Genomic DNA, 26,237 nt, shown 5'->3' on the forward strand with positions numbered 1-26,237 from the left:
TTCTCCCTTAAACAGCGTGGTTTCTTTGGATCCACCCAGTTTATTGAACATCACATATCCTACTTCAAAGGGATGTATGACGTTACAACGCAAACTATTACAACGCATACCTTTACAATGCGGTTATTACAACGCAACTTCTATTACAATGCATGCCTTTACAACGCAAGCCATTACATCGCATGTTCCATTACAACGGAAATTACTATTCTAACACTGCCGGGTGCTTACCTCAGGGAACGTGCTGGTAAGTGAGGGATATGCGTTATAATAGCATGTGTTGTAATGGCATGCGTTGTAACGGAACTTGCATTGTATTGACCGCGTTGTAAAGGCATTGCGTAAAAATGCCTGCATTGTAATGGATGTTTCCCACTTCAAAGTGACTATGACGCTGCAGCCTCTATCAGCATGGTTTACTTGCTCCGGATGGGTGTCTTGCTAGGCTTAAAATCACTCTCTGGCTATTTTATTTGAGATAATTCATGTTTTGGTCTTTCGAAAGCTGCTAAATTCAAAGAACTAGGGGCCTGACTTTATAGGCATTTTCTCTGGGTTAAGACAGCATTAAAACTGTTTTAGAGTCAGGAAAGATTGTCCTTATTTGCAAAGTGTTTTGTCCTGGCTTAGGACAGTCTTATCCTGTTCTTGCTAGCTTAAGACAGTCTTAGAAAGCTCTGGTTTGTGTCCTACACCTGGTAAAAATGTAGTAAACAGGCGCAGCTTTTCATAAAGTCGTGAGTGAATATCTGTAGCAACTTATTCAGTATGAACCTGTGATTCTCCCACCCAAGAAACATTTCCCAGATCAAGAAACAATAAATCCAAATAAAGAACACTCTCTCATTATGTCTTTTTCAGATTTTAATATTTGTAAGAAATAATCATATACATCTTTAAACATTTATGGTAAGAGCTTAGGTTAAAAAACGAACAGTTACTTCGTAGTTTCAATGTGTGGTGTAATCATAGAAAGTTGTAATGTACTGTTCTTAAATTTTAGCCAAATTTGTTAACCATTCCGCCTCTAATAATAAAAAAAAAACAGTTTCGACTGTGGGCAAACACAGTAATCGTCGTTCAATTACCACTAACAAAGATGTAAACTGGTTAAAATCCTTGAACAGTTAAAAAAACATGGTGCATTTAATTAAAACACCTCATCTTTCTCGGATGGTTAAGACAATGTTTTTTTTTTCTTTCTTGTTTCTCAAGTGCTTTCATTGCATTCTTCTCTCCGAGGTCTAAGGAAGAAAAAAAACAAAAGTACACAAACATTAAAAAAAAAAAAGGAGTATTTATTAATAATGTCACTATTCTGGATGATTTAAAGGGAAAGTTTTTAATAGTTGTCAAAGTAAATAAAAGAAACAAACTGCCCTCCGACTCTGAGTTTCCTTCTGCAACAATAATAACATGCTCGTAAACTGAAAATCATTTCTATGGTCTGGCTTGACATCACAGCTGTTGCTAGACAGCTATGTGAGAATCACCAGGAAAGGGGCTTTGGCTCCACCCACATGTTGGGAGTCAGGAGTACATGTTTAATTGGGCGGAAGTTGTGTGATTCCACAAAAAAAGTGCTTGTCATCCACAGAGCTGTGATCATTTTGTTTATTTATCCAGCTGCTGGAGCTTGAACTTTCAGAGGGCACACTCATGACATTGCAATGTTATTAGTGTTAAATAACTAGATAAGGTAGGATTTTTTCTCTGGATGGAGGGCAGTCATTCCAGCCGCGGACTGTGCAGGTAAGAGCCGTGGGGCTGTGGGGCCGGGTGGGGGGGATTTCGACACACAACCACGAGGGAAAATTAAATAAATAAAACATTTTCCCTAGTGGTCGACTTTTGAATTCCGGTCCCCCCCACCCCCCCCCGGCCCCACCTCCATCCGGCCCCACCGCTCTCACCTGCACAGGCCGCGGCTGAATTAGTCTCTTACATGGATTTTTAAGTCTGGCTTGACTGTGCAACTGTCACACCTGACTTTTTAACCTACACAATATTATTCTGCGGATCTTTGCTTCTGCACAAATACATATACATGCTATCTACTTGAAATGCTTAACATTATCATGCAACATTCCTTTAAAGCAAGACATTTTGGCATTGCCAAAGCTTGTTTACAAACTGCACCAGGAATCTAGCGCCTGTTATTTTGGCATTCATCAGCAAGAATGGAAGAGTTTTCTATCTCTCATAGACCGAGAAGTGGCTTCCTCATTAGCTTGCCTGAGGTTGTTTTATAACTAGAAAGTGGGGTTGGTTCAAAATATGTTGAGCATTTTGTTAATTTTGTGTTGAGATCTCTAGACTCCAGGTATCTCTCTCTTTAAAAGGATAAAAAACCCTCAAACAAAAAAATCACTGAGAAGTGACCAAACTTAGTGGTCTAAGGTATAACCTTGAATTTAATTTCAATATACTGCGCACTGGCATAATCCAGCTAGGAATTACCTACCACCCCTACATGTGTGACTCTTATTGTATTTAGCCCCTCCTGACAACAATGATATTTTTTGACTTGTTATAAAAATAAATTGTTGTGTTTTTGGAGCCCAAGGCGACCTGCCTGCATTAAGAGCTATCATCAAAACCGTTTTTTTCCCTTGCTACCTCTCACTCAAAAGTTTTGGTGCTTGTGAGATCTGCACGTGCTGCGCCCAAATTCATATCAAAGGATATGTTTGTACGATAAAGATGCATGAAAAGAGTAAGACCAAGGGGTGAAAGGTACCATCGGAACTGTCCACCTCCCAAAACCTTTGAAGTTTTCCCACACTTACCTCTGCATTATTTGAAGCTATGGCTTTCCGCCCCACCGCGACCAAAACCTGAAGGTGAAAAAGAACCACAGTTACTGGCGGTCAGGAAAGTAACACTGTCCCTCCAAAGCTCATTGCAAACATATGGGTTGAGAAGATTAACTGAGTGTCAACAGACACCTCACTGCAGAATTTCAACATTGACTTGGCAAACTTTTATGTTCCCAGGGTCAAAGTCTACACAAGGCTTCCTAACTAGAGTACAGCTATGCCCTGCATTTGAACCCCTATTTTCCCCATGCTGAGGCATTGCTTAAGGAATGCACACATTGCATATGGCCTTCAAACACAGGTTTGGCCCAAGCTTCTTTAGGCTCTGACGTTAGCAGAGTCCATACATAAACCAGGGCCTCCAAGATGCTTCCCAACTGGTTACAAATGAGGTGCTGGGGCGAGGTGCAAAAAGTAGACTGGCTCGCGCGCTTAGAATCGTGCGTTATTGAGTGGACCTGGTGCCAAAATGTTTACAGATGTTTGTCAATGTGGCACATTCCTTGTGAAGCTAAAACTCCCAGAGCACAAGACAACAAAGTACATATCTCCCATCACAACATTACGTATGACTGTTCATTAGCTATGTCTTGACCCAGCAGATTTGTTAGATAGTAACTTGAAATCTCACAAGACTAACTCTCCATTTAGGTCTATATATGACTACTTCAAGATTATTTCAAGGGCCAGGCTGGGAGCTAAAATCAGCACTGGAAAGTGTTGCAATACACTCCATATTGCACTAAGCGAACATTTAGGGCAATGTGTATATATATATATATATATATATATACATACACACACGTACAGTGCATATGTGAATCCATGTTAAAATAGTAAAACATTTGATTTATCCGACTTAAAAAAGATAATGAGGAAATCCCTACCTTTGGGTCCAAACAATGCAGCGTAGCAAGGCTGGTTGCAGTAAGGTTTGCCTTCATGCTGGGAAATGAAGAGAGACAACATTTACAGATGGGAAAAGAAGAGGGGCAACACTTAGAGATGGAACTTAGTTACTGAGTATGCTGTCCTGTACCCTCATTTCCATTCGAACCTTGTGTGAGGCACAATATAGCAGGTTCATGAAAGAGGCTATGTGTCGACCTAGACAAGTGTCAGAGGACAGCACACACATTCATCTTTAGTTCATTGATAGGGTATAGAACAAGGCCACAGGAAAGTGGCACAACCTTTATATTTAATCAATCAATCAATCAATCAATCAATCAGAAAATTTGTAAAGCGCACTACTTACCCGTAAGGGTTTCAAGGCGCTGGGGGGGGGGGAGGGGGGGGAGTGCTGCTGCTACTGGTCGAAAAGCCAGGCCTTGAGTTGTCATCCATGTCAACACAGCGACACTCAGAGACCTCTTAAGACAGTGCCAAGTGGGCTATTGCCCAGGCGCCTCCCCCTTCCAAAGCCCCCCACCCAAATTAAAAAGTAATTTGAGCAGTAAGAAGACTTGCTTTCATTTTGCTCTCTCTCTTGTCTACCTCAACATTTCTACCTCTCTCTAATCCTGTCTCTGACCCGGTCTCTCTCTACCTATCCCAACTTCACCACTTAACGTTTTTACGTAGCCTTTCTATAGGGCAACTATCAGATGTACTTGTATCTCTCTCACTCTGCCTTGCTTACCTTTCTTTTCCTCTCTCCACTTCTACCTACCTCTAATTTACTCTTTCCTTCCTCTGTCTATCTTGCTTCTCTTTTTATGTTTCCTGGCTCAACCCACAGACTGATCCAACACTTGAACTGTGTCACTTGAAGGAGACCAGGGTGTCCTTCTGGGCGCAGGCACCTTACGTCTGACCTGTACATTCAATTAGCTTTGTACTGGGTGCCATGCTGAGGAAGATCCTATGGATGCTCCCTCCCGATACCCAGAAGTCAGTAGTCCAGGCCTTGGTGACATCGCGTCTGGATTACGGTAATGTTCTACTTCTGGGTGCCTGCAAGGAGGTCTCTCGTAAACTTCAAGTAGTCCAGAACATGGCTGTCCGCTTACTTTGCAATCTGCCCAGAACCTCTTCTGTTTCTTCTTCTTTGCGTAGCCTTCACTGGCTGCGCATAGATTCTAGATCTAAATTTAAAGCTTTATGCTTTATGCATCGTATTAAAGCGGGTAAAGCCCCTTACTATCTTTCCACTTTAGTCCATCAATACTGTCCCTCCCGCACCCTCAGATCTTCGACTCAATGCAGATTCTCTGTCCCCCGGTTTAAGCGTGCTAGAGTTGGCGGTCGCTCCTTCTCTTATTTGGCGCCCTCACTCTGGAATTCGCTTCCCATTCTTTTACGGTCTGAAATCTGTTATCTTAAATTTCGCAGAGGAGTGAAGACCTGGCTGTTCTCAATGTAATTCAATTTCTCAAACTCTTCTGCTTGACCTCTTCCTCCCCTCTTGTGTCTCTAGCGCCGGGAAACCTTCGGGTAGCTGCGCGCTTAACAAATTCATATATATATATATATATATATATATATATAAAGGGATATGAATGACACACTGAGTGATATACACGGTAGGTGAGGGTATTGTCACCAAATAGCACTTGGGGAAAGGTGTGCTTTCAGGGACATGTGTAATAAATACACATATACACATGTTAGCACTTGTATCTACTTTTTCTGTAAGGTTATGGTATAAATCAATCGGTTTACAAACCATGAAGGCTTGAATTAGCTGTAAATGGGCTATACATTTAAAGTTAGTCCTAAGAGGGAGCCCCAATATAGGTCTTGCCCGGGGCCCAAACAATCCGTAAAATGTCCCTTATGGCAATACTTTAAACCGACAGTGTCCAACATTGGTCCGCGAGGCACAGATCTATTTTCATTTAATTGGTTATTTAAGCAATTCAAACATTCTGCCTGAGTTCTAGTAGTGAAATGGGCATAAGTCTGGTATCTTTGTGAATATCCTGCATTTCCAAAAGTACATTAAACACACACTTGATATACAGCAGTAAATTATGTGAAAAAGCGAAACACAGTAACTTACAAGTGTAGGGGTAGATTACGTACGTTGTTATTCAAATGTGTAAAAGCCAAGTGCTTTATTTAGAGTTTGGCAGATGGGATAATCCATCAGAACGAAGCAGCTATCCTGTCGGCCATGTTACAAGTGCCATAGGCTATAATGCATATGCAATACAGCGGATTAGACGCCCGCCATCTTTGAGACAGAAGTTCCCATCCGCCAAACTCACTCCAGTGCTTACTTTGTAAAAGAATAAGTGCCAGGACCCTCATCAGGAGGCCACTTCCACCTGCAATGCCCAGTGCCGCTGTTGTTTCTGACAATTGCAGTAACAACCAAACTACTAGCCATCACACTCGTACAATTTTGACTATTTCAGGCCCCCAAATCTGTAAGAATGGCTTTAGTGGCAGGTATTAGTCATTTGTAATGCATATTGAATTAATAAACAACTGTTGCTGTGCTGGTCTCCAAATTAGATAAACATCCCCACCATGTGGCAGACTGTCATAAGTACGGTGCTGGCAATTAAGTGCTGGTGCCCAGCACTGAAAACCACAAGCTCAAATTAAGCACAGACTCACTCCTTTATGTCCATTGTAGTAGATAACTCAGAGGGGCATACCTCAATTCCATCCATCACCCTTCCTTCCCGAGCCCCTCCCCACTCTCCACTCCCAGGGAACAAGATGGAGGGCAAAGAGAGTAGACTCAACTTGTTTCTGAAATCATACCTCAGCATGGCTGCCAGGAGACAGGGTCTTCTTGCACTTTTCACATTTCAAGCACGGTCTGTGCCAGTCTTTGCCCAGGGAGCTGACCTTCTCGGCTGCCAAGAAAGAAGACAGGAGAAAAATTAGCAAGGATCAGAGAGCAATAGGAATGCAAGAAAGACAGAGCTGTGGTGCTAAAACAGTGCTCTGTCAGTGAGGCGCTGTGCCCGCACACCGGGCCTGCACCGTCATGGGCCCTAGACCCACATGCTAGAGTAAATTTTGACACGGCACAACACTGTTGATATGGGTACTCCACTGACCTCGAGCATGTGCGCCCAGACCCTTTTATTAGCAGGGTCACCTGACTGGTGACGCCTCAGTTAAGTGGGTGTCCAGGACAACACTACAGGGCCCAAAGTGCCCCCTTGTGTTGGAATCCCTCAGAGCGCATGTGCATCTACTTAGTTCACTGACGCACATTGCCTCATCAGTTAATGACGTTACACAAAATGGTGGTAACTACTCAGTAAAGGAACCGTGCGGAACAGCCATTTTCTGAAAACATTGAGAATTAGTGGATGTATAGGCAAAGTAAATCTGAGAGCTCATTCGGTGTGCTTTGGAAAAAGAATAACATCAAATGAAAGTGTTTTTTAACATTTAACCCCTTCCCCGCTCATGACGGAACCGCTCCGTCATGAGCCACGGTTGCCGTGTGCTCATGACGGAACGGTTCCGTCATGACACGACCGTTGGCGGCCGCTCCGCCCACGCGGCGCTGTTTCCCCGCCTGTGCGGGGGGACAACGCAACTGGGCGGAGTCATGACGGAACCGTTCCGTCATGAGCACAGCTCAACTGTGGCTCATGACGGAGTGGCTCCGTCATGAGCACTGGGCCACCGCGCTGCCCCCCGCACCCCCCAGCGCTGCGGCGGAATTCCCGCCGCGGCGAAGGGGTTAAATGATACAGCCTCCAAATTACTGTTTGACAGCGAATGTATCAATATAACGAGAACAACCAGCCAATTAGTGAATAGGCGCTAGTTGTTCCGATGTAGCGCTAGTTTTTGGCCTTAAAATGAGCCTTTGAAAGAAAGTGTGTCGGATGTCTCCAGGTTCCTTACAGGCCTCAACCATCATCCTTGCTGTGAGGTCACTGGTTTACGCTAATGATACAACGTCAAATAACAGAAAAACTTAATTATAGCCCATCAACTCTGTCGATTATTCCCTGCATGCTGCTTCGCTAACATCCCAAAGAAGCTAAAATGTGGTTAAACACTTTACAAAAAAGCTTTCATCTGTAGAGGAGCTGTGCAGCTGTTCAAAGAAAGCGACCTCAGTTGGTGAAGAAATGCAAATGTGGCTTTGAACACTGTGCACATCTGCCATTCCTGTGCAAGAGGATTATTGAGGGCGGTCAAGCTTTTCACTTTATTGATCGTGCTGAAGCAACTTTACCCGTTAACTCTCCTGCTGCCCAATTCTGTCGTTTTCACTTCAAAGTCTCCTGAGGTTCCAGAGAGCTCTTTCCAAACTCTTTAACTGCCCCAATAAATCCGTGTTCACTGTTTAATCTAGCTAGCTACGTGACGCTTTTGTTAGCACTCAGGGTCATGTTGTTTTGGCCCCCTTCATCGTGAAGAGTGGTCCTTTGTCGATATTACTAGGGGAGCACAGCAGATTGGGTCATGGGCAGACTGTAAACCACAGCCATCCCTGGCAAGCATGTTCAAACCAACCCCAGACCGCAGAGCGCCTAGACTAGAACGGGCCCATGGAGGCATTCAAAGTTGGGTCATGGCAGTCCACCCTGCGCTGAAAGCAGCCCCCGAGTATAAGAAAGCTCAGTCCTGATTCGGGATAAAGAAAGGAAGTGTAAGAAAGAAAGAAAGGAAGAGAAAGAAAGAAAGAAAGGAAGAAAGAAAGAAAGAAAGAAAGAAAGAAAGAAAGAAAGAAAGAAAGAAAGAAAGAAAGAAAGAAAGAAAGAAAGATAGAAAGAAAGAAAGAAAGAAAGAAAGAAAGACAGAAAGAAAGAAAGAAAGAAAGAAAGAAAGAAAGAAAGAAAGAAAGAAAGGAAGAGAAAGAAAGAATGGAAGAGAAAGAAAGAAAGAATGGAAGAGAAAGAAAGAGTGGAAGAGAAAGAAAGAAAGAAAGAAAGAAAGAAAGAGAAAGAAAGAAAGAAAGAAAGGAAGAGAAAGAAAGAATGGAAGAGAAAGAAAGAAAGAAAGAATGAATGGAAGAGAAAGAAAGAAAGAAAAAACTCTGCTATTTGAAGATACTCTTTAGCTTTGCTCGCCACAAGGACTGTCTGTACCTACTTTGATGCAATCTCCTTCTGTCAAGCGCTAAGAGACCTGCTGGTATACATGCGCTATATAAATAAACAAACAGAAACAGAAACAGAAAGAAAGAAAGAAAGAAAAAGAAAATAAATTAGGAAAGAAAGCAGGAGAAAAGGAAAAAGAGGGTAACAATACAGAACAGTCTCAAATGGACACACTCTGGTCTGGTACGCTGTGAAAGAGCAGCAGTCAGAAAAGCAAAACACACTCCAAAATGATGGAATGTGCATGTTTTGGGGTCCTGCTATCACATCAGGCTCTAAACATAAAGGCAAGACCCAGTTAATTATAAAGTAAAAACAAAAAAACTGGCACCGAGGGGAACTAGTGTGAGGGTGTGCTTGTTGTAAGTCAGCAAAAGACAGTCAGTGAAGTTAACCGGTGGCTTAAAGCAGGCTGACACACTGTCCCATGCTGTAATGGGCTGAAGCAAAATGTGACTGACACCACAACAGACCAATGGATGAAGAGAGGTGGCTGAAGGCCCCTATGTATTGGTATATTATACACATTTTCGTAAAATCAAAAGGCCTTGGCTGACACCAGACCTAAAATATTAACTGCTGTAAAAGCCCAGTTAACTTTTTATTGTATTAGCTATCTGCCCTTCCGTTTCCCCTAGGAAGCGGCTAGGAGGCTGTTGAGAGGTAAAGGGAGGGGCAAGAGATCAACCTTCTGATGTCATGGGGGTAAAGGGTAAGAGAAATCACTTTTGCTATCACAGATATTTTAGTGAATCGACGTGTGTGTATATATATATATATATATATATTACCTACTGGCGGTCGCCAGTAGGTAGTTATAGTTAGGACCACGTTTCCATAGGAAATCCGCAACATTCTATTTTGAATAACTTTGGCGCCGGTCGACGAATCCTCGCGAATTTTTCAAAACAGGTGGGGCGCTACGCTCCGCTCCTACCCTGAAAGTCTCGAGGGGATTCGTCAAGCGGGGGCTGAGATAAAAGGGGGGTCCCAAAACGCGTTTTTCCCATGCATTTTTCCATAGGACCTTTAGACAGGGCTACAGCCCGAACGGCTGAACAGAATTACTTGAAATTTGGCAGAGAGGTAGTCCTCAGGTCAAGGAAGTGCCTTTTGTAGGTTTGGTGTAAATCTGTTCAGTAGATTCTGAGAAAATAGCCTTTAAATCAATATATATATCTGAGCCAGCTTACGGTGCGCTTACGGTACGCTTACCGTACGCGTACGGTGGCGAGCGCGATTCTGATTGGCTCTTAGATCTTAGTAAACATTCGAATCGGCCGAAACCAGGAAGCGGCGGCCGCCATTTTCTCTCTCGCACTGAGAGTGATGATGAAAATACAAAGCACAAAAACATGTAAAGGGGCTGTTTAGACAGCTCCCACACACATAGCCAAGGTGGGGGGGTCCCCAAAGATCCCCCAAGGGCAAAAACGGAATTTTTTTTTTTTCGCTAATTTCGCCGATTACGCTAACCGTACGCGTACGGTAAAAAATTATATAAAAAAAAAAATTATCCACACTCTCCCCACCCCGAGTGCAATTGGTGACTGAAGGCCACCAATTGTGCATGGCTTATAAGAGAAGAGAAAAACTATAATATTTAAAAAAAAAAATATAAAAAAAAAAATTATCCACACTCTGTCCACCCCGTGTGCAAATGGTGCCCGAAGGACACCATTTGTGCATGGCTTGTAAAAATTACGAAAAATTAAAATATTACCTTTCAAAACGAAGTGCATCATATGTCCTCCATGTGCGCACGGTGCGCGAAGCGCATCGTGCGTACATGGCCCATCTAGCGTAACGTGGGCACGCGGTGCGCGTAGCGCACCGCGTGCCCACCGTGCGTGCACGGCACTAACTGCGTAAAGTGGGCGCGCGGTGCGCAAAGCGCACCGCGTGCTTACTGTGCGCGCACGGAACGAACTGCGTTAAGTGGCCGCGCACGCCACGAATGGCGTAAAGTAACTTAGCATTTAAAAAACCGTACAAATTCACTGAAAAAACCATAGGTTTCACACACGTTATAGTTAGGAATTAGCATTTAAAAAACCTTGCAAATTCACTGAAAAAACCATAGGTTTCACACATGTTATAGTTAGCGGAAATTTTACTGATAAAAAAACCAATGAAATTCCCCCGTTATAGTTAGTGCAGGCAACTATAACTCACGCGACCGCAATCTTCTGCTGATGACATATGTGTCTTTATGAAAAAAAAATATTTGTAATATATGTATAGCTAAAAATGTATGGAAGAAGACATGGGCAAATAAGTGTCTAAATACAGTATTAGCATCAGCAGAGGATTGCGGTCGCGTGAGTTATAGTTGCCTGCACTAACTATAACGGGGGAATTTCATTGGTTTTTTATCAGTAAAATTTCCGCTAACTATAACATGTGTGAAACCTATGGTTTTTTCAGTGAATATATATATACTTATGTATATTGAGTGGGAGCCTATTTCTTTTCTTGTAAAATAAGTATTTACGCAATATATACAGTTGGATTGTGTTATGTTCCATACAGAACATGTTATACGTTCCGTACAGTGCATGTTTACCAATTACTTGGCCACATAGCGCTTCCTGGTGTAGTGCAGGGGTCTACGGTTGTGGGTTTACCTTCATGTGACCAACCAGTCCTGGGCCAATTGGGTGTTTGCAGTGTAGTCTGCTGGATGCTCCGTACAGCCCTCGGGAGCTTTGGAAGGAGGCAAATTAAATAGAAAATGTTCCTGGGGGAGCACAGGCAGAAGAAAGCTCCAGGTCATGATCAGACAGGGTGGTCTTCAGAGTTTACGAGATCTGGACACAAAAGGTTTGTGGGTGTAAGTGGTTAGAATGATGCTCCACAGCGAGACTCTTGAGGGCCCAAAATATCTTCTACTGTCTCGTGGAGCCCCTAGTAAGACATGCAACAGCTGTACTGGGAGCTGAACACGATGGGAGGTGGTGAGTAGCCGTGTCACAGATATACCCGTCTGTGCGTTCAAAAAAGAGACCTGTCGACTGATTTCTGTATAAAATATTTAAGAGTGTGAACATTTAGATTCTTCTAACATAGCCGCGTTGGGATCCTAACTGTGCCGGATACTGAGAACACTATTCACTGTGGGAATTCATAACTATAATGGGCAGTAATTGGGCAGGGCGATGTAACCGTAGACCATTGTAACGCCACGAGGCACCCACATTGAAAACAATGGGGGCAGCCATGCAGTCAAGATTCTAGTACACTGTACTGTTCTAGGGATTATTTCCTGAACACTCTGCTCTAATGAAACTCACTGCCGATGTATTATATTCCACCAAGCCCTGCTTTTGAAACAAGGCCACATTGAAAGACTACTCAGCCAGACAAAATGGAGTCACGTCAGCCATTTTGTCACACCTGAGACCGGGGCAGGTGGTGATAGGACATTATGGTAGAGAAAATGGAAGCAGGGGGGAGGAAAGACACACAGCAGGAGAGACATTAACCTACCAGGCTGGAGAAGGTCTGCAATGCAGTAAAGGACGGTAATGTAAACAGAAAGCACGAGATGCCATGGGCTCAACCAGAAATGGTCGCATAAAGTAGCAAATACGATTTTTCGCTCTTGTGGCTTATGTTACCCTGATAGGGCTGTGGAGAGAGCAGGATGGTGACGATAACTCAAGGACTTCGAGAACTTTGACTCTATTCAGACGTTCTCGGAGGAGGTGTATCAAAGACCGCTTGCGGCGCTAAAACGTATCTGGTCCACAGGCCCCCCACAATGTATTGAGGCCGCTTATTGTAACCTATTAAAGCGTAAGTCAAAGGGGTTTGCATACTATCATTTCTATGCTTTTGTTCTTTCTTCTCTCTACTATGATACTACATTTTGTTGTAACATGTGACAGTCATTTTTATTGTTGCATTCCCTTTATTTTTCCTTTTTAATTTCTCTCAGTGCTTGATTTCCTTTTTTTTAGTTCTAGTCTACATCCAGCTTTCACTGGCAGGAGAAGCCTCAGGTTTTTCAGAAAATGTATAATAAAAATACATACATAGTGTGTACATACAGCGGCTTTTGGTCAGCCCTCTTCATCCATTGATCTCTTCAAGTGTCATTCCCCTTTTTCTTCCACCCACAACTGAATGGGTCAATGTGTCTGTCTGTGTTATTTTTTTTTACTTTGTATCGCTTCTTAGACTTTTAATGTCTTTTTTTATGTTAGCAAACAAAACAGCATTGACAGTTTGCCAAGGCTTGTTGTCCTCTGTTCTGACACCCATTTCGCCCACCCACCCATTTCCCACAGCGATGGGTCCACATGAAGTAACTGAACAATACTTTCGTTCATTTATACGTTCAGTTTATTGCACCACGAACACACCTTTCAGATACGCTCAAATACATACAGGAAGATGTTTTTATTTGCACCTGTGCTCATGCATTTGTTAAACTTTGTCTTTTGCAGCATCTTCCAGGACAAGCAGGTGGTGGGGTTATTGATTTTGCTGGGAAGGAACAAGCAAAACGTGTGGCTGTGTACATTTCTAAAAAGGTAAACGAGGCAAGTGCACAATTAAAAGCAAGGTTAAACCATTTTCATTCATGGTTGCCCATTTGTAATTGGTGGATGATCATAATTTGTCTATGAACATCAAGAAAATCCATATTTTATCTTGAATGATTGGAAACTAAATGGCAAGTCTTACTGCATAAACTTTTTCTTTTTCATTCCCTAGGATTCTTTGCTCCACCCGTTGTCTCTAGTTATGAGCCAATGATGCGTTGGGTGCAGAGTGAACTTTAATGTGGATCCTAAAACGAGTCCTCTTTCTGTGGGGCTCCCCTTCTTCTGCATGTCTTTTGGATGCCTTTCCTTGGTATTATTGTCGCATTTTAAAGACATTGATAGCTACCGCTATCTTCAACTATCCTCAAGTAGTGGTCCTATTATTTTGTTTGTGGTTGTATAAACACATAGTGAGTGAATGAATGAATGAAAGTGACACTTATATGGCACACTAGACACGACCATTTCTAGGCATTGAAATCCACATTGCCTCCAAGGAAAAGTGGATTATGAGTTTTCAAGATGATTGAAGATGGAAGCTGACTCTGGAGTGTAGGGGCTGCATTGGAAAGCTCTATTGCCCTTGGTCAACTGGTGTCATGTGTCCAGTACCAACGTACCAGTGTATGCCAGATCTGGTGGCTTAGAGGACTAATGTGTCCTCTATAGAGGCCTGTGTTTGAAGTTATAGTCACAGGTTCAAATCCTGGCGTGTCCACTCAGACTTTAATTCTTCTGAGGTTGATAAAATGAGTACCATTAAGTTAGGTAACAATACACATCTGTTATACAGTGCCAAGATACCCTTCTGAGGGAACGTGTGCTTTACAAATACACATGTTAGAGAAGAATGACGAGTCCTACATTGTATTACAACATTCATGTAGCGCTTACTACTCCTGTGTGGAGTGCTGATGCTCTTGTGTAAATGTGTGGCATGCCACACTGTTCAGGGTGTGAGGTTGGAAGGGGTTGTCTCTGATTTGAATCTTTGTGCAAAGCGTTTCCATGTCACATTGATGATGACCACCAAGGTACAGGTATAGTATTATGGGTTGCAGGGCTTAGAAGTGTGATGGCTGAAGAAGTGTGCGGGACAGGCGTGCAGTTTATGGGTTTCTGTAAACTGGCAGCTTTAATCAGCTCTGAAGGTGCCTTATGGTATTTCCTATGATCATGATCCACTAAGCTGGTTCCCACACTGGGTTGTCCATTCCCAGATTATACGTTTAGAGATAGTGGTCCTGAGCGGGCATAGGTTGGAGGCAGAGATGGTGAGAGATCGGCTGAGATGGACTTTGTTACTGTCATCTCATTTAAGATAGTCATTGTAAGATATCAAGAAGCTAGTTAGGGCCCACAGTTGTGGACTAAATTAGAGCCCTCTGTTGACCAGTGACAAGTGGCAGGTCTATTCAGTTATTCCATGCCTTTTCAGATGGTGATGGATGGACATGACCAGTACGGAGTCTCTCTTTTGTGAGTGCAAAGCAGTGTGAGGGAATTATAAACATTACTATATAATACTCAAGCTACACGCAGTTCTGCACTTCATAACTTGTGATATGCTCCATGGGACAATGCTTAATCTGTTGGAAACATAAGACAAGGAGCCCAACGTTTGTCTCAGGAGCCTGCTAGAAGTGTGTCTGAAAGCTGGGGTCGATGAACACCAAGGCCGCCTAGCCTTTATTCCACCTCACGCTTCTTCCATCCACCACCCTACTCTTCAAGAGTCTTTCTCTCACTCGTTCTCACATTCTTTCTCTTCCTCCTTCTTCTTCCCTTTCTCTCTCTTGCTCTGGGTCAAAATAAGCTCTCTTACCCCATAAATGAGTGCTGGTTTCCTCTAGCTGTAACCATGAGCACGCTGGAATTGGGTGCACAGTTTGGTGGGGTTATATGTTTGTCATATAACCCCTGTATCAGGGGTGGCTCCTCCATTTGAGTGGAGGAGCATCGCCCCACAAACAAAAGCCCCAGGCCAGAGCTGAAAAATAATGTTTATTTATTGCCATTTTATTTTTGAGCCACTGACCCACCCCGAACTGAGCGTCAGGATGGGGTGGGCCATTGCTGCTGAGTGGCAGCGGGGAGCTTTGTGCTCTCGAGTTTAAAATGCGCATGTGTCTTTGGCCGGCTGCCTTGCGACGGCCAGCCAGGCATAAGCAAAGTAAACCTCGCTAACCCAGCAGTCTTAAGACAGCTGGGTTAGAGAAAGCAAAGGCCTCCAATGCTCTTGAGAAGGCTGGTAGTGGCTGCTCCAACCAATCCTAGCGCTGCTCTCGTGCTGCAAGAGAACAGCGCCAGGATTGGCTTGGGAGTCATCAGCTGCGAGGAGAGAACGATCGAGGAGGATGTCGCGCTGCTAGAAGCGGTAAGTGCCTTTTATTTTTTTATTCCCACCCAGGCCGCACCACCCTCGGGACATGCCAGCTGCCACTGCCCTGTACCATATAAACCCTATAAACCTTGAACAATATAACTCCTGGCCAATATAACCCCTACTGACCCTCTTGCAAGCATGCACCCCACTCTTCTCCTGGAGTCATATAGGATGACTTTCTCTTTGCCACCATTTAACTGAAACCAGCCCCTCCGCTCTCAAACACTAAATTTCCCAATGGCAAAAAGTTAAATTGTTGCATCAGCGAACCGTCAATTTCTACAGCAATCTGAGTATTGTCTGAGCAGAATTTGAGTTGCAGAACTCTCGGCTTACTCAAACTTTAGAGGTACTGCCATCTCTACCATTGTTAATATCAGTACCACCGGGGTTATCATGATCTAAGATGGGTGATTAGAAGGTAAGACTAGTCAGTTAACTCATTAAAAGGGGCAGATGGTCTGCAAAGTATTAGTGGAGACTGGTATTAGTGTGAAGGATCCTTCTGACTTAGAAATTGATCAGTCTATGGACAAATGCATAGATTTTCTGATTAGGTTGATGTCTACAAAAGGTCAACAGGGCTGAGGAGCAGTCTATCACATCACATTAGGCTGATATATCAAGGCCATTGTATTGCTCTTCGAATCAAACGATAGAGCCCTATTGCGTAAAAAACAAATACTGTAGAGGCGACACCTCTCCCGTTGGGAAGTCATCAACCCTCACTGTAATGTCCCGGAGATACTTAGGCCTGATTTTAGCCGAGACCCCTTATGATTTTGCTAAAATTATACATGCAACATGTTAACTTATAGGAGCGTTCAGCCCATGTCATCCATTTCTTTCTTTTTGTTGTCATTTACATTTTTCACCACTATATCATGTAGCATGGGGCAATAGGTCAGTCCATTTCAGAAATTGGCTATCTTCACTGTGAGTGATGGTATTCTGCCCTTTCAGAAGAAGCGCATCCACACACAAAGTAGTTCCCTTGAGTGCTATGGGCTACTATCGCAATGAGTGCTAGTTCAGCCCTCCAAATAATTTTGCTTTTAGCCAATGGTTTTTGGGGGATTGACGAGTACCTGGCAGTTTCAACAGCAAAAACCATGACAAACACGAAAACATTGACAAAGCCAAAAAGCTGGAGACCAGTTCCAGTCTTATTAATTTTGCCAATGCTTGTTTTGTATTGGCAGTGAGCCTTAGTCTAAGTGTGTAGGCTAGGTCTAAAGGTGAAGGAACTGAAGGACTTTGATGTTTTTGCTATTTGGCTCATTTCAAACAGCATTTTCACCCACTGTAGTCTTACTATTGACTTACGGCACAACACAAGTTGTTATGCTTGCCTTTTACAATGGCTGTTGCCTCCATATTTTCTCCCATGGAAATAGCGTGTACAAAACATGCACATTAGGTGTATGAACATGCACAAATACTGTTTGTTTGCATATTCTTCGCATGGACATTGTGCTCATAAACACCGTGCACAGATGAAACTGTACTGATTTGGTCTGAATGAACCAGAATGACCCCATGGATGGCCAAGCCTCAGATTAGCTAGAGGAGTAGGCAGGCAGGGCGCGTTGTATGCCAGCACACAGCACAGATTGCCCATATGCATATTACTTACCAAGAATGAGCCATTGCCTGGCACAACGCCGCATTTTTGACTGGCGCAACATACCAGAGTATAAAAGATAAGAGAAGCTCAAAGAAAGGCTGCCTTGGAGCTCAACCAATGGGCTGTCCGTTCGCCTTCATTAGTCATCGCTGCTGCGGTACCTGGAGCTCCCATCACTCCCAAAGGCAATCATGACTAATGTAGGTATCGAAGCCAAGAAATGGGCCCAAGAAGCCAAGAAACCACCAGCCGCGAACCTCCTGGGAACATAAATCACCAAAAGCGGGCGCGCTTCACTGAGATACCATGCCCCCTTCTGTTCAAACTTCAGGTCTGCACCTTAAAATATTCACCAACTCTGAACCTAAAACTGCCCCTCCTAGGCTGAAACCTAAACATTACTTATTTATTTATTTACTACCTACACTACACTTGTAGTAAATGGGTCTTTTCTTTTTAGTGACAGGAGGTGTATAGTGGTTTTAGCTGACCTGATTTTCGGCTATCCAAACAATCTCCTCTGCCACGCCCAGTCTCAATAAGTATATTATGTCCTCGTTTGATGTTATGTTCTAACTATGGCTGAAGAATACAGTGTTCGTTAATCCTTGTTATAAGCCCTCCCGAGTTGGTCAAGACTCTAACTCAGACAGTGGACATATAACAACCATTAACTACACATGCTTGGCCTGCATTCTGTAAATGTGCTCAGTTAGAGCTCAGATTGTGGGCATTAACTAGCCTGTGTGGCCTGCATTCTGTCAGTGTACTCAGTTAGAACTCCGATTGTGGGTATTAACTACCCTGTATGGCCTGCATTCTTTCAGTGGGCATTAACTACCCTGCATGGCCTGCATTCAGTCAGTGTACTCAGTTAGAACTCAGACTGTGGGCATTAACTACCCTGCATGGCCTGCATTCTGTCACTGTGCTCAGTTAGAGCTCAGATTGTGGGCATTAACTACCCTGTTTGGCCTGCATTCTGTAAATGTGCTCAGTTAGAGCTCAGATTGTGGGCATTAACTACCCTGTGTGGCCTGCATTCTGTCAGTGTACTCAGTTAGAACTCCGATTGTGGGTATTAACTACCCTGTATGGCCTGCATTCTTTCAGTGGGCATTAACTACCCTGCATGGCCTGCATTCAGTCAGTGTACTCAGTTAGAACTCAGACTGTGGGCATTAACTACCCTGCATGGCCTGCAGTCTCTCACTGTGCTGTTAGAACTCAGACTGTGGGCATTAACTACCCTGCATGGCCTGCAGTCTCTCACTGTGCTCTGTTAGAACTCAGACTGTGGGCATTAACTACCCTGCATGGCCTGCAGTCTCTCGCTGTGCTCAGTTAGGGTAAAGCAGAGGCCCTCCAGCATAAGGGGGCAGTGGACTAGGACTTGGCGTGGGAAGTGAGATGGGGGGCTAGTTACAGTTTTTCAAGTTTTGTCCATGCACTATATCATCAAACCTTGCCTTGCGACCATTATAGTCGGTTCAATAGCACTGACTAACTTCAAAGCAAAGTATTCCACGGATGTGGAATTAAACCTAGTAAAGTAACCTGCTGGCTACTTTAAAACATACCAAACATACTCGTGAAACTCTCGGGCCACTTACAAGGCCGAGCGGTATAATGTTTCATTGAAAAAAACAAAAGGAATTATTCACAACAGTCAAAGGACTTGAACATACAAACTAGCACAACTGTGTGGGTATTACTGAAAGGCAGGCATAGTTTGCAAAACTAGAAGCTGAACAAAGCATCTATTCTGTTAAAGATCGCGAGAATATGAGGCGTATTGAAGAGCAGAGATGAAGGGCGCTCAGCACCTCAGCTGTTTTCACAACTCAAGTTTATCCAGAGTACTGCTTTCTCCGATTCACATGTTGCTTGCCCCCACCCACCGTCCATGTTGTTGCTTGCCCACACCCACGTCCGTGTTGTTGCTTGCCCACACCCACCGTCCGTGTTGTTGCTTGCCCCCACACGCTGTCCATCTTGTTGCTTGCCCACACCCACCGTCCATGTTGTTGCTTGCCCACACCCACGGTCCGTGTTGTTGCCTGCCCCCACACCCACGGTCCGTGTTGTTGCTTGCCCCCACACGCTGTCCATCTTGTTGCTTGCCCACACCCACCGTCCGTGTTGTTGCTAGCCCTCACCCGCTGTCCATCTTGTTGCTGACTCCCTACAACTCTCTATATTTTTTCCTGCCGCCTTCCCGGTTGTGCTTGCCCCTTCCCACCCTCCCTATTGTTGCTTTGCCCCCTCCCGTCCTCGTTGTTGCTTGCCTCTCCCGCTGTCCAATCTAGTTGGCTTGCCCCTTCCTGCCCTGCTCTTGCTGCCTGCCACATTGCTCACCTCCTGCTTCCCTCCTTCCATTATCCATGTTGCCCTCCCCCCACCCACCATGGTAAAAATAACCTGCTACAACAGATCCAACTGTGATGTGGCCAGCGCTGACCGCATCATAGCATTTTGTTTTTTACTTTCAGCCATGCAGCACAACAGCTATAAACATTGACAAAGCCAACAGTTTGCGTTGGTGAAACCTATTGGCTCTGCCAATGCTTGTTTGAAAGTGTGATTTAGAAGAAATCTGTTGTTGCCTGCTGCACCTGTGTGTTAAGATTCTATTACTAGTAGTAGTATTAATAATAATAACAATAATAATAATAAAGAGAAGAAGAAGAAGGAGAAGTAGGAGAAGAAAAGAAGGAGAAAAACAATACTACATTTCTAGCTGTAGGAAGAAGCAGCTTCTGGGGCACCAGTGGACGGTGTCCAGAGTGAACGACTCTACCTGTCCCTTTAAATGAGTCACACCTTAAAGAGCAAATATCCCCACCTCAGCTGGAAGGCGTGAACGCAGGCAAACACCAGCATTGTTTAGAAAGAGGCCAAACATTAGTCTTGGAAGGGAAGGGCATGTTGGACCAGGGATTTGTAAACCGCTGTCTGCATGGGTGCTGGTGCTCCACTGAAAGGGCCATACTCAAATGTTGATGCAAAGCAGGGGCTGTGCATGAGCAGCGGGCACGGCCTTCCTTCCGCAAACGTTGAACTTTGAACTCATTTGCAGCCCAGAGTCCCAGTTGAAAGGGCCTTCTCCGCCCTGCCACACACTGCTGCCAGCGGTACCTGGCTCCTACCCGGTGGTTATTTATAGAGTATGTGTGTCTATTTGTAACCCACTCCTCCACTGACCTATGTGACGTCAGTGTACAATGGCACAGATGAACTGCCCTTGAGTGGCCACACCAATAGTACTCATTAGACACCAGCCCTATCTTAAAGCCATAGAGATGGCCAAGCGTCTGCCGTCTGAACTGCACCTCCATGCCAAGGCGTAACCGTGGGCTACTTTAAGGCACACGCAACTTAATCAACACAAAAGTACAACACAAAGTTAAAAGACAATAAATGTCTTTTCTGTGGACAAATACATTTATTGCGTTTTAACTTTCTATTGCACTTTCGTGTTGATTAAGTGCGTGTGCCTTAAAGTAGCATATTTTGTTTGTCAATCCTTGGATTGGGGTTGGAGAGTTGGGTGTATCTTCCCCCCTTTGAGAGCACAGTAGTTGAAAAACCAAAATATTGGGATTTTGTATGTTTTTTTCTGTGAGCGCCTTAATCCTACCAAATCACCCAAATCAGAGGATAGATGGTATAATCGCACTTAACAATACATCATCAATCCACGCTGGACACAGCTCCTGCCAGCATCATGCACAGAACATGGACCAAGCCTTTGCCTCTTCAAGAGCACATCTAGATCAAGCTATACTGACACATCAGCCTGCAGCAAGACCACACATTAAACACAGTTCCTGGCACAGCTGTGCACTTAACGGAGCTTCGAGTCCTGTACCTGGCCAAATGTTCACCAACTCACAAAACACACAGACAAACTTACTGTCGCGCCTCCACCTAAACCGAGAGGCCTGACCAGAGCCATCCTGAAGATGGAAAATGAATGCTACCACACCTGCATACATAGAGCATGCTGCTAAAGCTTCATAAAGGGCAAAGATGCCTCGAAATATGACAGTTACCTGACACCGAGGAATGGACAGCCAACCGAGGAATGGACAGCCAAACATCCCAGAAGAAGGAAACAGACAGCACTGTCCTTCAGCACAAGTATCCATGCACACACCGCTCCACACAAACCCATTCCATGCCAGGGTCTAGCCTTCCACTGTCCAAGAGAGTTCATCACCGCCCCATACCTTGGTCTACCCCAGCCTTGCCTGCCCATCACTTCTAAACAATATGAAGCACAACCAATGAGCTATCAACAGCCCCGTGGCTCCAACCAATGAGGATCCAGAGGTGTGAAGGGCGCCCAGATTCCAACAGCCCCCGTGGCTCCAGCCAATGAGGATCTCAGAGGTGTGCAGGGCGCCCAGATTCCAACAGCCCCCGTGGCTCCAGCCAATGAGGATCTCAGAGGTGTGCAGGGCGCCCAGATTCCAACAGCCCCCGTGGCTCCAGCCAATGAGGATCTCAGAGGAGTGAAGGGCGCCCAGATTCCAACAGCCCCCGTGACTCCAGCCAATGAGGATCTCAGAGGTGTGAAGGGCGCCCAGATTCCAACAGCCCCCGTGGCTCCAGCCAATGAGGATCTCAGAGGTGTGAAGGGCGCCAAGATTCCAACAGCCCCCGTGGCTCCAGCCAATGAGGATCCAGAGGAGTGAAGGGCGCCCAGATTCCAACAGCCCCCGTGGCTCCAGCCAATGAGGATCTCAGAGGTGTGAAGGGCGCACAGATTCCAACAGCCCCCGTGGCTCCAGCCAATGAGGATCCAGAGGTGTGAAGGGCGCCCAGATTCCAAAAGTCCACTTGCTTCAATCACCAGAACACAACTCCTTGTACGCAAGTTGCACAAATGGTAGCGGTCAGCAGACGGCAGCGAGTTCACCTGGCATCGATCACGGGCACCAATAGATGTTCACTGACCCAATGGTTGCGCACTACACTTGATCTCCAAAACTAGATATTGTCTTATGTTACGTCAGCAGGATTGCAAAGAGTCCACCTGACTGCCAAACGTTTTCACCCTTGAGCGCTTTCTCGAGGCTACCCAAATACACAGAATGCATTAGGTTGTCAAATGAAAGAGAGGGACAAGACAGATTGTGGCCTGACCCAGATCAATGTGGTGATGTGCGTGTCTGCGTCACCTTCTTATCTCTGCGCGCCTGCGTCACCTTCTTATCTCGTGAGCCACTATCCTTCTGGAATGGTCAGTGACTGTGTCAGACGTCTTACCCTTGTACCTTGATTCCCCAACTGTACACTCATGTCTTTAACAAAACCTTTCCCATCAAAAGCGCATTTCCTTTTGATCTACTTAGTAGCCAAGGGGGCATAATAACAAGGAACGGGGAAAATTAACACTAAGGGCACTTAGCGTTAATTTTTTGAATGCCCGCTATCGCTGGATAATATTGCCTGGTTATCGCGTTATTAACAACGCTAACCGCCTAGGCGATAAAAAGTCCAGCGATAGCAGCATTTTGGGAGTTTATCGCTGGTAATGCAGCGATAAAACTACAAGGACAGGGATATCCTTGTTGATAGCCCATGGTGGATTTACCCATGTAATCCACCTCCCATTGGATTACATGGCTAAGTTAACCGTGGTTAGCGCTGCTTTTTTTGTCTCTAACAGGGTTAGCGTGAAGCTTGATAATAGGAGAAATGTCGCTTGCTCTGGAACGCCCACTTTGCATCTCATTAGAGATGCAAAGGGAAGCGTAGTGAAAAAGGGTGCTAACATGCGATTTTGCATGTTAGCACCCTGTTGTTGATAGGGCGATATTTTTATCTCCGCTTCTTTGGCTTTTAAAGCCAAAAAAGCGGAGATAAAGCCCTTGTTAATATGCCCATCAGTAACTATAGGCCCTCTTTCCACAAATGTGCCATCTTTGTTTGAGGGACTCCTCTTAGACAGAGATACTAGGTGGCAGTGCCATTTACAAATCCCTGCATTCTGGGACGTGTAGTCTTGTTGCATTTCAATTGGAGTAATATTATGTGTAAAAGGAACGCCCAGGAGTGGAAAAGTTGTGTCCTGGTGTGTTGAGTTGATCTGGCAACTCAATTCGACAGGTTTTGTGACGATTTATGGGAGCAATTCTCAACTGATGGGACATAAACTTTGAACTCGATTAAACGCCAAGCTCTGTTATTTCCTAGGTCCATAGGCGAGTACCTCATTCAGTCCAGGATTTTAAAGTGCATTCTGGGACGTGTAGTCTTGCTCCTCCCATCATATACCTGGACTACACATCCCAGATTGCCAAGCAAAAAAAAAACCTGGATGAGTTACTCACATATCGGCCGGGGAAGCTTAAGAGCTCTGTAATTGTTTACCGTAAAAGTTTACATTTATTCAGGAGAAAAAGAGAAAAGTCATGTTGGGAAAACTTAAAAACATGGTAAAATGACACTGAAACTGAACATGAATGATTCTCTGGGCAATACCAAAAAACAAGCAAACATATTTATATCAAATGACACTAAATGTCTTTATTTCGATATTTCTGAATGTAAAGTAGTTTCAATGCCTCTTTCTCATATCTCTCCTTAACCCCCTTACTTTCCTGGTATGAATGCCTGTTTCACTCACACACGTATCTCATCACCCTCCGCGTATCATGATACCCGGTTCTTTCATCCCTCACAGTCAGGGCTAATGCTAAATTAAGGTTATTGTCAGTAGCCTCCTTACAGCATTATCACGAGGAGGGCTCAGTTTGGCGCAAATGGCCTTAAATTACCTTATTCCTAAATGAAAGGGAGCATTCATCCAGCAAACATACATCTGCCTGGGGCCTAGTCTGAGCTTCCTCGTGTGACTGACTGCATGACTCGGGTTGGACCAGAGCAGTTTGAGGCTTTGGAGGGGGCCCATGGGAAACCATATTGATGGGAGCCCTTAACCCAGGAATTGTACAGACCTTGGAAGGATAAAAGGCTCAGAGGATCCCAGAGGATTCCAATTTGTGGTTTACACATTGCACATCGTTGGCTGCAGGTGCATTAACCCACTACCCTATGCAAATTGCAGACGCAAATAACGAGTACGCACAGAAGTAAGTGGAACATTATAAACATTTTTTTTCTCATTTTAATTTATCATCTCAAAAATGTGCGCTGCAGTGGATGGGATTTTTCAATATTCGTTTAATTGGAGGAGACACTCTTTTCAAAGAATGTGCATAACCTGCAGAATTCCTTTATGCAGGAAGAGCCTTACGTCAACACTTATTCTCCCTATGCTCCTGCAAATCACCTTCATTCCTGACGCTGAAACAATAAGGTGTAGTTATCCATGTCATTTTACTGTGCATAATTAATCGTCTCATATTGTGTCATTACACGTGTCTGGTCTTGCCCAGAGTTGGGCCATGGTAGTTACCCCAGCTGCTCCCCCTTATGGCGGCCCTGGGACATGGCAGGACTGGAAACCCAAAGCATCCCTGGCAATTTTCTTGGATCAGCCCACATGCCTGGTACCGGGAGGCTGGAAATGATTGCTTACTGCTTTTGTTACTGGGGGTCGATAGAGCAGTACAGCTGCAAAACAGCCCCCCAGTAACACACCCACCCCCCACTGCTGCAAAATCTGACCCAACCCTTTCAGTGTCCGGGGAATATGGCCAACGCACGGTACGGCTAGTCCAGTCCTGGGCTTAGAACCTTCCCGTCAAGGCTCGCGGTGTGGCCGCCCTCTGGTTTTCCCTGCCGCAACTCAGCTGAGCTGGTATAAATCAATCAATCAAGCATTTGTAGAGCGCACTAATCACCTGTGAGGGTCTCAAGGAGCTGAGGGGTGAGGGGGTGCAGCTACTGCTCGAACAGCCAGGTCTTGAGGTGTCTCCTGAAGGTCGGCAGGTCCTGGGTCTGTCGCAGCTGGGTGGGGAGGGTGTTCCATGTCTTGGCGGCAAGGTAGGAAAAAGATCTGCCACCGGTGGTCGTCCTGTGGATGCGTGGAACGGTGGCGAGGGCAAGGTCAGCGGAGCGAAGCTGGCGGTTCTCTCAGGTAGTCTGTGATGTGGGTGTGGCGGGGGATGTCGAGGATGAGACGTGCGGAGGCATTTTGTATGGGTTGTAGTCTTTTCTGGAGTTTGGCCGTGGTTCCTGCGTAGAGGGCGTTGGAGTAATCCAGTCTGCTGCTGACGAGGGCCTGGGGGACCGTCCTTCTGGTTCCGGTGGGGATACATCTGTAGATCTTGAGAAGCATGTGGAGGGTGTTGAAGCAGGAGGAGGAGACGGCGTTAACATGCTGGGTCATTGAGAGAGAGGAGTCCAGGATGAATCCCAGGTTTCGTGCGTGGTCGGTGGGTGTTGGTGCGGCTCCCAGAGCGGCCGGCCACCAAGAGCCATCCCAGGCGGAGGGGGTAGTACCGAGGATGAGGACCTCTGTCTTGTCGGAGTTTAATTTCAGTCGACTGTTCTTCATCCATTCGATGATGGCCTTCATTTCTTCGTGGCGGTTGGTTTTGGTGGTGGCGGGGTCCTTGGTGAGTGAGAGGATCAGCTGGGTGTCATCGGCGTAGGAGACGATGTTGAGGTCGGGCGATCGGACGATGTTGGCGAGTGGTGCCATGTAGACGTTGAAAAGGGTTGGGCTGAGGGATGATCCATGGGGTACGCCGCAGGTGATCTTGGTGGCTTCAGATCGGAATGGGGAGAGGCGGACCCTCTGGGTTCTGTCGGTGAGGAAGGTGGTGATCCAGTCCAGGGCTTTGTCGTGGACCCCTGCGTCGTGGAGGCGAGTACGTAGGGTGTGGTGGCAGACGGTGTCGAAGG

At 45.1% G+C, this 26,237-nt stretch overlaps 1 protein-coding gene across 1 annotated transcript in view; it reads right to left on the reverse strand.

Moving 5' to 3' along the window:
• Window positions 1–846: 846 nt before the first annotated feature.
• Window positions 847–26,237, reverse strand: part of LOC146799597 (cysteine-rich protein 1) — a 43,162-nt gene continuing 17,771 nt past the window's right edge. The window contains exons 2-5 of the mRNA XM_085627171.1: window positions 6,537–6,631; window positions 3,707–3,764; window positions 2,790–2,837; window positions 847–1,244 (exon numbers count right to left, since the gene is read on the reverse strand). Of these exons, the coding sequence (XP_085483297.1) occupies window positions 2,797–2,837; window positions 3,707–3,764; window positions 6,537–6,631 (194 nt within the window). The 3' untranslated portion in view covers window positions 847–1,244; window positions 2,790–2,796. The remainder of the gene's footprint in view (window positions 1,245–2,789; window positions 2,838–3,706; window positions 3,765–6,536; window positions 6,632–26,237) is intronic.

The sequence above is a fragment of the Triturus cristatus genome, chromosome 9, assembly GCF_964204655.1.
Source record: "Triturus cristatus chromosome 9, aTriCri1.1, whole genome shotgun sequence".
NCBI classification, from domain to species: Eukaryota; Metazoa; Chordata; class Amphibia; order Caudata; family Salamandridae; genus Triturus; species Triturus cristatus.